We start from the raw sequence: 15483 nt of genomic DNA on the forward strand, positions 1-15483 counted from the left end.
ACACATTAAAGATTATGTTTGTAGTGTGCTTGGTGCAGAGTCTGCTTGGGATTCTTTCCTGCTGTCTCTCATATCAATCTTAAAAAAATTGTTCAGAGTAGCATAGTTTGTAATATTCCCAAACCAGAAATAACAAAATGTCTATTAATAGCAGAATGGGTACCCCAGGGGTACATGCATACAATGCAAAATTCTATAGCAATGAAAAATAAGTAACTGCTACTCACGGGACAGCAAACAAATCTAAGTCCAAGGGGAAAGCTTCTCAGTGGCTGATCCCATTCTGTTGCTCAACCTAGATGGTGGTCACACTCACACAGGTGTGTAAACTTTGTGATGATTAATATGATTTTTGCACTCTTCTGAATATGTGTTATTTTTCAATGAAGATGTTCCAAGCAACTGCTTCCTAACAAAAAAATGTTTGTAAATGATTTTAGTACCATATTACACAAATCATCCAGTGTGTAGAGGAGCTAAGTATTTTTTTTAAGTTACACTCTATTTCAGTTTAAAGTTTTTTTAGGAAAATCATATGCTACAGAGGTGTCTGTGTCTCGTGAATGTCAAAGGTCCATTGTATTCACATTTCCTTATGACCAAAATATGCGGGGGAAATGAGAGATTTTAAGGAATGAACATGAAGACCATTGAGCTTAAAGAAAAACTGACAAGAAATTATAGTATTATTTTCTCTTCCACAGCAATCCTATTCATATAAGGTCACTATGGCTCACTTTAGTCTCATTAATTTCTTCTCTCTTTTGTATACAGAGGGAAAATACAGACGTCCATTAACTTCAATCCCTGGTGTCAGAATTCAACCTTGAGACTTACGGATGGGAGCCATGCTCCAGTTGTGGAGTGGGAAGAAACCAGTTTCCCTTTCCTAGCCTCATGTCTCTTTGCTTGGTGTTTTATTGTATTGTATCTTAGTAGGCAATAACGAGAAGGCTGCCTAGGGCTGACTTAAGAGTAAGTATTAGAATTAGTAGAAATATTAAAATTGTGAAGCCATGATTTTGCAGACGGTTCTCCCTACTCTTTAATTAAGAGTTTAAACCCCATTCACACTCATGACTTTAAGGCTGAACCAGTAGGAAGGTGGATGCTAACTGTAATTTCCTAGGAATGAGGAATGAAAAACCGAGACAAGTAGGCACTGTAAAATTGTTTTTGCTTTTTTAATGCAGGTCAAATATCCTGAAACATACATGTATTTTGATATCAGTCTGCTAATCTCACTTGAGTTCAAATATTAAAGTAACACACACGAGCTAAGAGAATTCAATATTGTTCAAAGGCACTTACTGAATCTCCATGACTAGATGAAAACAAGGACAATTAGGAGGACAATTAGACAGTATATAATATAAAAATAACTTTTTGCTTACAATTTACAAAATGTATTATTATTACAATCTTTGATCTCTGATAACCTGCAAAGCTGGCTGCATGAATCCAGCAACTTTAAAATTCAGAAACTATTTTCTAAAACTTCAGGGCAAATAATTTACAAATAAGGTACACAAAGATTTAGACCATGCAGAATTTCTTACATCTTCTGTTAATAATATTTTATGACTGCAACTTTATCAAATTATATACCTACTTGCCCTGTACATATACAAAATAATGCATACATGATAAAACATTAGCAAAAGAGTAGTCCTTAAACTCAATTTATCATAAAAGTATTACTATATTAACATGTCTACAAGCAGCGTGTAACAGGGTTAAGAGACATTAAGGCAATAATACTTGAAGTTACAAAATAAACCATATGTAATACTTTTTCCTAAGTGTAGTATAAGGCAGGTAGATAGTCCCAGCAAAAAAATACTAAGGTAACAATCTACACTGCTGTTAGTCCCACATTTGTAAGATGGAATACTATAAATCTGGCTTTCAGTGGCACTTGAATTTTCCAGTATAATTTAAAGTGTCTTTTAGCTCCCTGAATCATGTCCATTCTGAAGGTGGTTCTCTTGGTCCTTTGGGTTTTCCACAGCGATTACGAAAACCTGTAATCAAAACACCAGAGTAACTGGTCAGTGTCTGGAAATGTATCTTCATTTACTAAAAACTCTTAATTTGCTTTGGGTAGTTCACTTAAGAACCTGAATAAATCATAGCAAAAAGTTTGATAAGCTTGGCCTTCAGGAAAGCATGACATGATGACAAATAACCTTTTCTCATTTTTGCCAGCATTAACTACAGAACTAAAGTTTTAAACTTATTTAGTAAACAAATTACCAATATCTGTGGCCTCTGTTGGGCTTTCTGAAATTTGATCTTTCTTGTTACTGAAAATAGGTGGACATTCTGTACAAGTCTCTGTGTGAATACCTCCTGCTGGATGATCTAAAATGCAAAATAAAGCCATTGTTAATCACCATCATTTGTAGCATCGTATGTAGAATCCTCTAATTGTTTTAATGTCTGTATTAATTTAAAAGAGCAAGTTTCCTCTCTTGGGGATCATAATTTCAGAGGCCCAGATACATACAAATGCAATGGTAGTGAACACAAGAAAATGTGTTACGGGTTCTTAGGGGTACACAGAAATCTTCTGTAAGTTGTTCTGCAATATATGGATTCTCCTTATGCTCGTATTTAATAAATCTCAATCTTGCCATTTCATATTTCCTTAAGGTAGTTATACTATGTGCCAATGTCTTAAGGCAAAAATTGCAAGTGAAATGCCTTATATGGAAATCAATGACAATCAAGTTCATAGTTAATTAATGGACTACTGGCTTTTTTTTTTTTTCCTGGACTATTGGTTTCTTTCTTTCTTTCTTTCTTTTTTTTTTTTTTTTAAAGCTGCTATCCATCTCCCTCCCCCCACCTTTTTTTTTAAAAGGTTTTTTGTTTTTTTGGTTTTTTTTTAATTTTATTTATTTATTTGACAGACAGAGATCACAAGCAGGCAGAGGCAGGCAGAGAGAGAGGAAGGCAAGATGGCTCCCCGCTGAGCAGAGAGCCCGATCCCAGGACCCTGGGAACATGACCTGAGCCGAAGGCAGAGGCTTTAACCCATTGAGCCACCCAGGCGCCCCCCCCCCCACCTTTTTTTAAGATTTTATTTGACAGAGAGAGAGATCACAAGTAGGCAGAGAGACAGGCAGAGAGAGAGGGGGAAGCAGGCTCCCCGCCAAGTAGAGCGCCCCATGTAGGGCTCGATCCTACGATGCTGAGATCATGACCTGAGCCGCAGGCAGAGACTTAACCCACTCAGCCACCCAGGTGCCCCTGGACTACTGGTTTCTAACTGTAATTATTTTCTTTGAAAGTTTTAAAACACTTAAATTTTAGTTTACTTATTTAATTACCAATGCCCAAGATTAATAACAAAAGAAATTTTGTTAAAGAAACTTTTACGGAAACTTGGGATACAGATTGAGGAATTTAAGATCCTTGTCCTTAAGTGCTTATAGTTTAGACAAGAGTCACCAAACTTTTTCTATAAAGGGCTATAGAGAATAACTATTTTAGGCTTTGCAAGCCACATACAGTCTCTGTCACATATTCTTCATTTTTGCTTGTTTCTTTGTTTTTAAACAACTTTTTTTTTTTTTAAAGTAAGCTCTAAACCCAAAGTGGAGCTTGAATTCATGACCCTGAGATCAAGAGTCCCATGCTCTACCAGCTGAGCCAGCCAGAGACCCCTAAACAACTCTTCAAAAACCTAAGAATTAATTAATTCAGCTCAAAGTCAGAACAAAAACAAGCCGAGGCCTAGTTAGTAGGAGACTGACAAGCACATTATCATTGTACTTGTGTGCTAAGTTTTTTTTTTAATATTTTATTTTTTTATTTAAGAGAGGGAGAAAGCATGAGAGGAGAGAGGTCAGTGGGAAAAGCAGACTCCCTGGTAAGCAGAGAGCCTGATGTGGGACCCGATCCTGGGACTCCGGGATCATGACCTGAGCTGAAGGCAGTCACCCAACCAACCGAGCCACCCAGGCACCCCTGGTATGGTAAGTTTGATAGTAAAATGATGTACAGTGCAGTGGGGACAGAGAGGAGATGCATGGCAATGAAACTAGTGGCTTCAGGACTGAGTTCTAGAAAGAAATGAGGATCTAGTCAAAACGCCTCGATTTTCTCAGTGAAGTAAAAGGTCCTCTACTGAGTAAGAGCAGGACTGATGATTTTATTTATTTATTTATTTATTTTTGGTGGGCAGCAAAGCAAAGTTTATTGAGGGATAGTACAAAGCTCCCGACGAGGGAGGGGACCTGAGAGGGTTGCCCAGAAGAAATTAAAGATTTAGAGAATTCAAGGAAAATGGAAAGGATACCAACCAGAACATGTAAGACAAAGCAAAGCTAAAGGCCCAACTATGGATGAGGATCCAGAACTGCAGGCCCAATCTGTAAAGCAGAGTGATGTTCCCCAGTAGCACTGAGGAGTTTCAAGGGATAAAATAAAATGGCATGGGAGTTAAGAGCAAGAAAGTGGAGGATAATTTAGAGTGTGACTGGAGTAATGGAGGACAGTGTCTAGATGGGCTAGAGAAGAGAATTCAGAAAGGAGTTAGTATACATTCAGAAATAAAGGACACAGGGATCCAGCAATATCAGCAGAAGTAAGAGAATAAAGGCAGTAACAGTAATAGCCTGGCTTCCGTTTGAGTTGCCTATCATGTGACAAGCACAGTACTGATATTCCACGAATGCGATCTGATTAACTTCCCACAACAATGCTCTCAGGTAGGTGCAATTATTACCTCCATTTCTTAGAGGAAAAACAACAACAACAAACAGGGCTAAGATGAGGTGACTTGGCCTAAGTCACACAGTGAGTAAAATGGTAAAAATGAAATTGCAAACCAGGTGAGGCTTGACTCTAAAGCTTCTGTTCTTTCCTTATGATACGTTGCCCCAGAAAAGGAGACAAAGAGTAATAAGAATTTATGAGAGGGAATGGAGCCCCATTAAGCAGAGATGCAGGGAGTGGCCAGCTAAAGCAGAAGGGAGGGCAAGGGGCGCCTGGGAGGCTCAGTGGGTTAAGCCGCTGCCTTCAGCTCAGGTCATGATCTCAGGGTCCTGGGATCGAGTCCCACATCGGGCTCTCTGCTCAGCAGGGAGCCTGCTTCCTCCTCTCTCTCTCTCTGCCTACTTGTGATCTCTGTCTGTCAAATAAATATATAAAATCTTAAAAAAAAAAAAAAAAAAAAAAAGAAGGGAGGGCAAGGGCAGAGATGACTGATGAACTGGGGGAACTATACAGGTTAGGCTGTTTGATGAGCTGCTTTCATGGCACCGATTTATAGGAATTAATAATAATAACTTAATATATTTTACCAGGATAATATAAGAAATGTGGCAGAAAAATTTTCTAATTTGGGATTATAACATTGGGCTAAGCCTTATAATCTTACTGGTCTTCACAGATGCGAAGTGCTAAAAGGAAGAATTCCAAACAACTGATTTCTAGGGACCTCATTCAATAATCTAGATGAATTTGGGACATTTATTCAAATCACAATCAGATACAGATTCTAAGTGTTTTTATAAGCAACAGAAATTAAAACATAGAAAAAATATTTTTAAAATAAATTTTCTCCATTAGCCTGTAACTACCAATTATAAATGTCACTTTCCAGATTAATAATATCTGAGACAGCTATTAATTTAGAAGAATTACACTACATAGTTCAGGTTCAGTACACCATGAGACATGCTATTTAATGAAGATTAATTTATATAATCTATAAAAAAAAGGAACAAAATCTAACTTACCACATTTTTCAGTGCCAGAGGGTATCAAGCCCTAAAAGGAAGATATTTTAATAGCTATTATAATATATCCCTTTTATAACAAATAAGAAAAAATTTGGTCTGAGTATATATCCCAAGAAATCAAGATCTACTAAAATTCTCACTGTCAAAGGGAAAGAAAACAATGGTGTTTTCAATTAGGCTTAAAATTTTTAAATGCTATGGTATTTTATACTGAGATGAGAAAGACAGGGGAACTACTTTTTCCTTCTAGATGAAACGGAAAATGCAGGAGCTACTACACAAAGCACGATGCAACTCCATTTTGCCAGTCCTCTACCATATTCATCAAATTATGATATCATAAGATATGACATCATTAGTACAGGTTACCACTATTTTATGTGCCAAGTATATTATGTTTCTTAATCAACTGTAAGATGTACCTTAATTTGGGAGACATTATAATATGGGGGAAATATGGAAAATATTAATGTTGATGAAAAATGGTATTTCCCATGACTAATATATTTAGCTACCAAACATTACCTGAATGTGAAAGGAAATGTCTTGTGACCAGACAAACCAAAGGATGGGACAATGTACTTAGTGTTAGTGGGAGGGAACATCTAAGAAAGTATCATGACCCTGAAAATGTAACTCCTGTACTAGTCGCACCTCCAAAATGATTTAAAACATGATAATTTAGAAATTTCAGAAACAGTCTAGAAAATGACACTCTGAAGTCATGATCAAAAATTGTATTTAATGGTCTTAAGGTGACAGTTTCTGTAACAAACTAAGATAAAATAACAAAAGAACAAAAATACTGCGTATATAGCTGTTCCAATCCCAAAAGGACTCACTTCGGTTATTTTTTGTTCAGACTGTTCCTGACTTTGAAGTTCACTCCATTCAGATCTCACAGGTGTATCTGAGAAAAATGAAATCTTACAATTAACATGTTTAATTCTTAAATTTCTTGCACTAAAGACACAAATAGTCCCTATATTTTAGAAACTATCACTTCCATAAAATAATCTCTTATCTATTAATTCAAGAAAATCCCCTTAGGTTTCCTTTCTTAAGATTTAATTAAAGGAATTCAGTCATCTGAGTTTATTATGTTACTATAAATAAGCTCATTATAATCTACACATGAAATAGACTTAGATGTACTCATTTAGTAGTACTGAAGTATATGGCTTCAGGGTTTTTAACATTCTTGAAATCAGCTCAAATTAATAAAATATTGGTAAAATATAACTCAGGTAAGACTAGGGAGGACCCCACTAAGCATGAGACGCTGTAAACACATTAAAGCTGTTTCTATACTCTTTTTTAAGAGACAGAGGAGAAATATATTATCAAGGCTCTGAAATATTATCACTTTCTCCCAGTTCTGACTAATACTCAGGTGGCCTAACATCTCCCTCAATTCACACCAACTGAACTGATGCCCACCTACGACCCAATTTAAATATTTACTTACCTAAAATGGCACCCAGTGAAGCAATTAATGCCTTTTCATAAATAAGTGCTATATTTAGTGAATGAAAAGACACCAACTTGCAAATACAACTGTACTGAATTTAACTAAAATTAAGTAACATTTTAGCAATCTTGCAAATAAAAAATATCATTTTCAAGTATTTAAAAAAATAAAGTTTTTTTCATATAAGGAATTAAAAACATTTGTCAGTATCAATTCAACCCTCTTGAATTTTATTATGCAATTCAGCAGCAACTAGACTAAAATCAGCCATGTTTTTTGGATTTTATTAATATGGTATGAAGTATGTAAAAGCAGAAAAGACACTCACTATGTTCACTTGCTAATACAAAAGATTCAGGAGTTCTTTCAGGTAGCGGAGGAGGTGAATCTTCACTAACGTCAACATCTATATTAAATACATAAGATTCAGACAATTATAAACTTGTTAAAGAATATTAATTCATTAAAGAATCAATCTGTTATCTAACCAAGAAAACTCTGACATTCTAAAAATCAATTCCACAAGTATCTAAGAAAGCCAGTTTTTAAAAAAGCAAAAAACAAGAAATCCTTACTATCTGACTCGATATCAAGAATTATGAAGCTTAATGAACAAAAGCTTAATGAACAAATGAACTCCCATCACTGCTGCATTCTCTCCTGACTTTCCTGACACCCTGCAGATGTTACTCACTCTGCCCTCTGAGTCAGAAGCAATTTTCAGTAGAAAGCAAGGGTTTTCAGATGATGCTTTGGTTCCATGAAGGAAAGCTTTGGTCATTTGACTTAAGCCAGTGTCTCCCAAACTGGAATCAATTACTCCCAAACTGGAATCAATTACTTAATGAATTGTGCCGTATTACATACTACCATCTGTCCTATTTACTCATTTTTAACTTAAATCCCACTCATTTTTAACTTAACTATGCCCTTTGGTCACATTTCATTAATTTTTTGGGTCATATTTTAAACAGTAACGACAAATAACCAAATTTGAAGTGTTATTTTTCTAATATACACAGAACTATTAAACTTTTTTGAATGTTCATTTACTTAATGCCTAAAATCTTCTGAACAGTAGCATATGACCTACTGAGAATACTGACTGAAATCATATTAAAGCTTTTCACCAGTAAAAACAAAATCACTCTAGGAAAAGATAATGCACTAAGTGAGTCTCATCAGTTAACTTATAACATAGACCATATTAGATTTCGTTTTAAAATATTTTATTTAGTTATCTGAGAAAGAGCACATGTGCACACAATCAGGGGGAGCAACAGGCAGAGGGAGAGGGAGAAGCAGGCTTCCAGCTGAGCAGAGAGCCGGACGTACGCTTGATCCCAGGATCCTGGGATCATGGCCTGAGCTGAAGGCAGCCACTTAACCGACTGAGGCACCCAGGTGTCTCTGTATTAGATCTTTTGAGGTTTCACTGGAGGCAGAGAAAGAAAATGTGAGGATATAATTCTGTGTATTTATTCTCAGTTTAGAAAGGATGGAGTGAAGAAAGGGAAATACAAGAATCCTGTATTATTTTGTCTGGGCCCAACAACTATTCTCTTTAAAAAATGAACAATCTTGGGCGCCTGGGTGGCTCAGCGGGTTGAAGCCTCTGCCTTCAGCTCGGGTCATGATCTCAAGGTCCTGGGATTGAGTCCCGCGTTGGGCTCTCTGCTCGGCAGGGAGCCTGCTTCCTCCTCTTTCTCTCTGTCTGCCTCTCTGCCTACTTGTGATCTGTCAAATAAATAAATAAAATCTTAAAAAAAAAAAAATGAACAATCTTGCCATGGTACTTCGCTATTTAACCATATCTTACAGGCTTTGTATAATGAGACTGAAAAATCAGCAAAGCCTTTTCAAGTTTCAACTAGCATGAGCTAGTAGGATTGCTCTTATCCTTCCTACATTTATTTAACTAAAGACCAAAGAAAATACAGCTTCTGGATCCTGCTGAGGAAAGAATTCCAGCTCATTACTTTATACACAGTCTATCACTGGAACTGGAACTCTCTCCTGCATATAAAGTTAAGCCACTATAGAACAATCCACCTTATCCAGTGGTAATAATTACAGCCATCACCATTCTTCCCTTGCCTTTATATTAGTAACAGCTCACAACTGAAGGGATGGCTGCTGGAAGGAAGGGATACATAAACTCCCACTGTGCCATTTCCTAATAAAGTGAACAAATCAGGAAGAGTAGTCTTGCTTAGTTTACATCAAATATCAGGTATCTTTCCAGAAACTTTGTATCTCTTTTTCTCATGACAATCTTTATTCTTTTTTTTTTTTTTTTTTAAAGATTTATTTATTTATTTGACAGAGAGAGAACACAAGTAGGCAGAGAGGCAGGCAGAGCTCAGCTCCATGTTTTTCCTTGGATTTCGGGATCGCCTTTCCTATATTATGAACTTCTGTTTTAGAGGGTATCCAACCAAGGACTGCATATTTTACACAGGCTTTTTGCAAATCATACACTGAATGGGGACTTAGTGTAGCCAAGTTGGAGAAATCTTTCAGGAGGCCTGAGTCAATATTAAAATAAGAATTCACAGCCAGGAATTTTTGTCAGGCAGTAACTTACACAAAAGGGTGTTTAAGGAATCAAAACAAAATTATTCTGTTTAACTCCCTAACAAGTTCTAGAACAAGCAAACAAAAACCTAATTCTTATGCCAGTGATTCATCTATAAAGCAAATTAAACTAAACATTAAAAATAGGACTCCTTGTTGTTGTCAAGTCATAGTATGGAATACTTACACAGGAAAATTTTCAGTTAATACCAAACCCATTTAGTATAGTTAGAATAGGGCAAAAGGAAGCCATATCACATTTATAACTATCTTTGCCTTGGCATACGAATAAAATAGAGAGAATACAAGTGAGGTGGTATACAGCAGGATGATTTCAACTATCCTTACACAGTATTTTGTATTTTAAAGGAACTCCTTCTATTATCAGAGAAAGACTCATCAGGTAGTAATATCTTTTTATGAGCATATCCTTTCTGTCCTCACACCAAATTCTATTTCCATGAATGGTTTAAAGAAATATATTTCCTAGGTACAAGATACATGCCTGACCATCTACAAAAACCTAAAATGAAAATTTCAACTCATTTTCTTGCATAGTTATAGCTTGGCAGTCATTTTTCAAACTCCAAAGTGGAGGAAGAAAAAGATATTAACAATTTTAAATTATGGCTAACTGGTAAAGTAGTATTTATGGCGGTAACCATCATCTTCTGAAGATCCAGAAGAGGGGTGCCTGGGTGGCTCAGTCAGTTAAGTGTCTGACGCTTAGCTTCAGCTTGGGTTGTGATCTTGGGGTCCTGAAATGGAGCCCTGCACTGGGCTCTGTACTCAGCATGGAGTCTGCTTGTCCCTTTCCTACTGCTTCTCCCTCACCTCCACTCTCTCTCGGGAATAAATAAATAAAATCTTATTTTATTTATTTAACACACACACACACACACACACAGAGAGAAGAATCAAGACTACAGAGAATCCTGTAAATTTAAGAAACTACTTAGATTCTCCTTACTCTACCAGATACATTCTCAAGATTAAAAAACACAGTATGTGGGAGCTGGGGGAAATAAAGGCACCATAGTATGAGTGGTACTTATTAGGTTAGAAATAGAAAAACGAAGTTATCTTTCAAGTTCACAGTACTTACTTTGCCCGCACTTTGTAAATACCAACCTATGTAAGTCAAGACCAAAGTTCACTGACAAGTAAATGACCACTGATAATCAATCTACCCGTAATAGCTTTTGTGTTTATTACATTAGCTCTCAACTTTATGGCCTATTTAAGAAGGCAGCCAGGGTTTTTTTTAGTAGATTAAATGAGTTTCAACAACCAACAATACATCTTGGGAACCAAATGTACGTATTACCTTGAAAACCGAAGACAGTTTTAAAAAGAGAGTCATTAATTAAATAATAGTAGCAGTGACTTAGATAAGGAGGATATATCACATTCACTACTGACTTAATTAGATTTCCTGTATTCTGCTAAGTAGTTGCAATTTTGCTTCTTGGTTAATCTCAGAGTTGAAAGTAGCTTCATTTGCAGGTATTTTGTGAAGAGAATTGTTTTAAAAGGTGTTTTGTAGTTAAACAAGCAGAAAAAGATGATTAACCAGTATTTGTGATAAACGTGGATGAAATTAAATGGCCAGTCAAGCCATCCCACATTATTTGTGTCACTGTTACTTTAAGCCATTCTATCTTCCCCAAAGGATTTCTAATTATTCAGTGAGCTAAATCTCTGAACCCACAGAAAATAATAAAAACTGTAACACAGGAAGAGAAAAAAAAACACAAAAATTTCAGTTACATCAACTGAAATATCTGGGAAACACAAAAACTAATGATTCAATTAACCAAATTAAGGAAACAATATACAAAAGCTTACTTTTAGAAAAAAGTATGTAAGATACTGAAATTCTGCTGTAGGTACTAGAGTGAAATGTGGAATAGAACATAATTAATATAGATAAATGCTTAGAACAGTGACTGGCACAGAATAAAAATATTTAAGTGTTAGATACTGTTATTATTACCTTTTTCAGCACCTGAATGAATTGTTCCTGCTATATCATGTCTAGCAATGGACATTGGCAATACTTTCCTTGTAGAAATGCTTTCAGTACTAGTGGCAGCAGAAACCGTGGCACTTGCTGTTGAAATATTAGTTTTATTTGTGGTCACAGCACCATCAGAGTTTCTTTCATCTGAGTCCGAGTCATCAGAGTGAAGAGGATTAGTGAAACTAAGGGGTGCTCTGAATAGAGGCGGACTGTTGGGATGATCTGCAAGATCCTGGATCTCAGCTGGTGTTGCGGGGCTCGGTGTTAGACTCACAGTTTTCACTGCTTGACAGTGGATATCTGAGGATTTGCTTTCCGATGAATCAGGCCTGGGTAGGGTATTTTCAGGTCCATGAAATGACCATGTTACATGTCCTTTCTCATCAAGAGGCAAGCGGTCTGGCCTTGGAGGTGTGCATGAATTCTTCTGTGATTCTTCTGGTGGAGTAAGTGGAACTTTATTCAACTGTGTTGCACTACAGTCCACACAAGAATTCTGAGAAACATCATCAACTTTTAGATCCCCTGAACTCAATTCCTGTGACTTAGAGATTTTATCACCTATACAAGGTGGAGTCGATTTAATTTTAATGGCATGTCCCCTATTCAAAAGCGTGTTCCCATCAAAACTTTTTGGTCCCTCTTGGAGGGGGACCTTCTTAATCTCAAAACTTAAATTTCGCTCCAATTTCTTATCCATCTGTTCACCAGCTGATTCATTTTTCCCTGGAAGATCTGCTGATTTGTTGTAGTTTCTGTTGAGGTCTGTTGAATGTTGTTCTGATGAAACCATATGCAACACTGGCTTTGGATGGTATCTATCATTGTCCTGCCACACAGTCGTGACTGTTGGAAAAGCTGAAGGGGGAGAGGGTGTCAAGATGGGTGGCACTGGATGAGGTTCTGGTGGCTGAAGTATTTCTTCCTTGGCATCCCCTTCTACAAGGCAACTGAAAAACAGTAAGAAAAGAGTATGATAAGAATATTCATCCCTTTATGAATAAAAAATTATAAACTGTCAAACAAAATTTAATGGTTAATAAGGTAATACATGTGCACTATTTACCAATACAAGAATTTTATTTTTATTTATTTTTTATTTTTTTATTTTTTTTTTTAAAGATTTTATTTATTTATTTGACAGAGAGAAATCACAGGTAAGCAGAGAGGCAGGCAGAGAGAGGAGGAAGCAGGCTTCTCGCGGAGCAGAGAGCCCGATGCAGGGCTCGATCCCAGGACCCTGGGATCATGACCTGAGCCGAAAGCAGAGGCCTTAACCCACTGAGCCACCCAGGCGCCCCACCAATACAAGAATTTTAATGAAAAACAGCAGTCTCCTCCCACAGCCCTTCCGCTATCCAGAGACATGAACTTTCATCTTTTTAAAATAGCTGCTTCTAAGATTCATTTCCATAATTTCAAAATATTTCAAAATGTATAAATTGCTATTTCTTGATTTCCCTCACACATTCTCCATTGTCTTCCTACTGTGTATCTTTTCCATCTTCTCAATACTGTTCTATTGTAACATTTAATTCAATCTTATGACTAAAGATATTCTTACAGATGACACCATGATTTCCTGTATTTTCTTACACAACTTCCTGTTTTTCTTAATTGTCTTGGGTTTCAGATGGCTTAGTTTTCTGTGTATCATCAGTAATTCAGCCCTTCTTTGAACTTTCTTTCTTTTTTTTTTTATTATTTTTTTAAAGATTTTAATTTATCTATTTGATAGACAGAGAGAGATCACAAGGAGGCAGAGAGGCAGGGGGAAGCAGGCTCCCCGCTGAGCAGAGAGCCCGATATGGGGCTCGATCCCAGGACCCTGAGATCATGACCTGAGCCGAAGGCAGAGGCTTAAACCACTGAGCCACCCAGGCGCCCCTTCTTTGAACTTTCTAACAGATTTGTACACCTCCTTTTAAATGGTCAATCAAGCACACGAGGTTAACTATCAATACCACAGATGTTCCTTTAAGATCCTTGGCCCTGTGCTCCAGTGTGTACCACTGACTACCTAGGTCACCACAGAGCTGATGTTCTCTCCTGTGTCAGACCCTTCTGTTTTCCAGGTCCCAACTTAGTTTTTCTAGTTCCACTTCCTTGTTTTGGTGGCCATATCCTCAGTTGCTCCTTAAGAACTATATACAGGAGGCAGAACTGCCTGGGTGGCTCAGTCAGTTAAGTGTCTGCCTTCAGCTCAGGTCATGATCTCAGGGTCCTGAGATCAAGCCCCACATCAGGCTCCCCATTCAACAGGGAGTCTGCTTCTCCCTCTCTTCTCTGCCCGACCCCACCTCTACTCATTCACTCTCTTGCTCTCTCTCAAATAAAGAAATAAAATCTTTGGGAAAAAAAAGAATGGAGTATTAAAAATTACTATAAGATGTCTACATATTATGTAAGGGGGAAGGCTTGAAGCTTGTGGCTTAGTGGTCATCTAACTGCATGGTAACTGAGTACCGCCCTTGCAAATCACTGGTGGGCCACAACCATGAATAAGTACACATTTCATCTCTTGGGTTGGTTAGTTCTTCCAGAGGGAGATTCTCTCCCAGCAGCAATCTGGCAGCAAGGGAGCTGGAGGATCTGACCATTCAGCATACATATTCCTGTTTGCAGCAAGGCACTACAAACCCCACCATCACCTGGACCTGATGTCCTTGAATCCAGAGACTCCCTGGTTCAACTGCTCCAGAGTAAATCCTTCCTGTGTGTCCAAATGATGTAAGGAGAAGCAGTCCTTTGCTCAATTTAATGTAAGGAATCTGGTATCATGAACTCATTAATACTCAAAACACTCTATAGAGTACTTAAATACTCTTCTTGTTTTTAGTCCCATCCTACACACCAGCCTTAAGGAGGCCTTCCAATTTCTGAGCTTTTCTGGGGGTTCTTTGGAAAATCATGTTGGGGGCGCCTGGGTGGCTCAGTGGGTTAAGCCGCTGCCTTCGGCTCAGGTCATGATCTCAGGGTCCTGGGATCGAGTCCCGTATCGGGCTCTCTGCTCAGCGGGGAGCCTGCTTCCCTTCCTCTCTCTCTCTGCCTACCTCTCTGCCTACTTGTGATCTCTCTGTCAAATAAATAAATAAAATCTTAAAAAAAAAGAAAAAGAAAAAGAAAAAGAAAATCATGTTGGTTCTTACAGGTTACCTCCACCTACAGGAAAGCAAGTTTTAGCTTTCTCTTTTAAGTCCCTTTTCAATGGCCATGTGCTTTCTACAATTTTGTTGACGTATCTGATGCCACCCCTTTCCAATTTTGTTTTTTAATCTCTATACATTTTTATATCCCTTCACTATAATTTTAGGAAGTTCATGGAGGAACCAGAGTTAAATGTGTTCAAGCAGGCTTATTTAACCAGTAATCTTTTTCTTAAGATTTATTTGAGAGAGCGTGTACACACATGTATGCGTGTGGGTGAGGAGGGCCAGAGGGAGAGGGGGAGAGAGAATCTCAAGCTGACTCCTGCTGAGTTTACAGCCAGACACATGACTTGATCCCACAACCCATGAGACCATGACCTGAGATGAAATCAGGAGTCAGATGTTCAACCGACTGAGCCACTCAGGTACCCCTTAATCAAGAATATTCTAAGTGCTTTTTGGAAGCAGTCTGCGTAGGATATGTTGATAATTCACATTTTTAAAAATAGC

At 37.5% G+C, this 15483-nt stretch overlaps 1 protein-coding gene across 3 annotated transcripts in view; it reads right to left on the bottom strand.

Annotated features, from left to right (window-relative positions):
* Window positions 1–1170: 1170 nt before the first annotated feature.
* Window positions 1171–15483, bottom strand: part of PTPN12 (protein tyrosine phosphatase non-receptor type 12) — a 94321-nt gene continuing 80008 nt past the window's right edge. For 2 of the 3 annotated variants that reach the window (XM_032304067.1, XM_032304069.1), the window contains 6 exons: window positions 11798–12774; window positions 7553–7630; window positions 6596–6663; window positions 5751–5781; window positions 2257–2364; window positions 1171–2024 (listed from right to left, as the gene is read on the bottom strand). In XM_032304067.1, coding sequence (XP_032159958.1) covers window positions 1963–2024; window positions 2257–2364; window positions 5751–5781; window positions 6596–6663; window positions 7553–7630; window positions 11798–12774 — 1324 coding nt within the window. In that variant the 3' untranslated portion in view covers window positions 1171–1962. The remainder of the gene's footprint in view (window positions 2025–2256; window positions 2365–5750; window positions 5782–6595; window positions 6664–7552; window positions 7631–11797; window positions 12775–15483) is intronic. The other variant, XM_032304068.1, reaches the window with a different exon arrangement.

Source organism: Mustela erminea, chromosome 11 (genome assembly GCF_009829155.1).
Source record: "Mustela erminea isolate mMusErm1 chromosome 11, mMusErm1.Pri, whole genome shotgun sequence".
Taxonomy (NCBI): domain Eukaryota; kingdom Metazoa; phylum Chordata; class Mammalia; order Carnivora; family Mustelidae; genus Mustela; species Mustela erminea.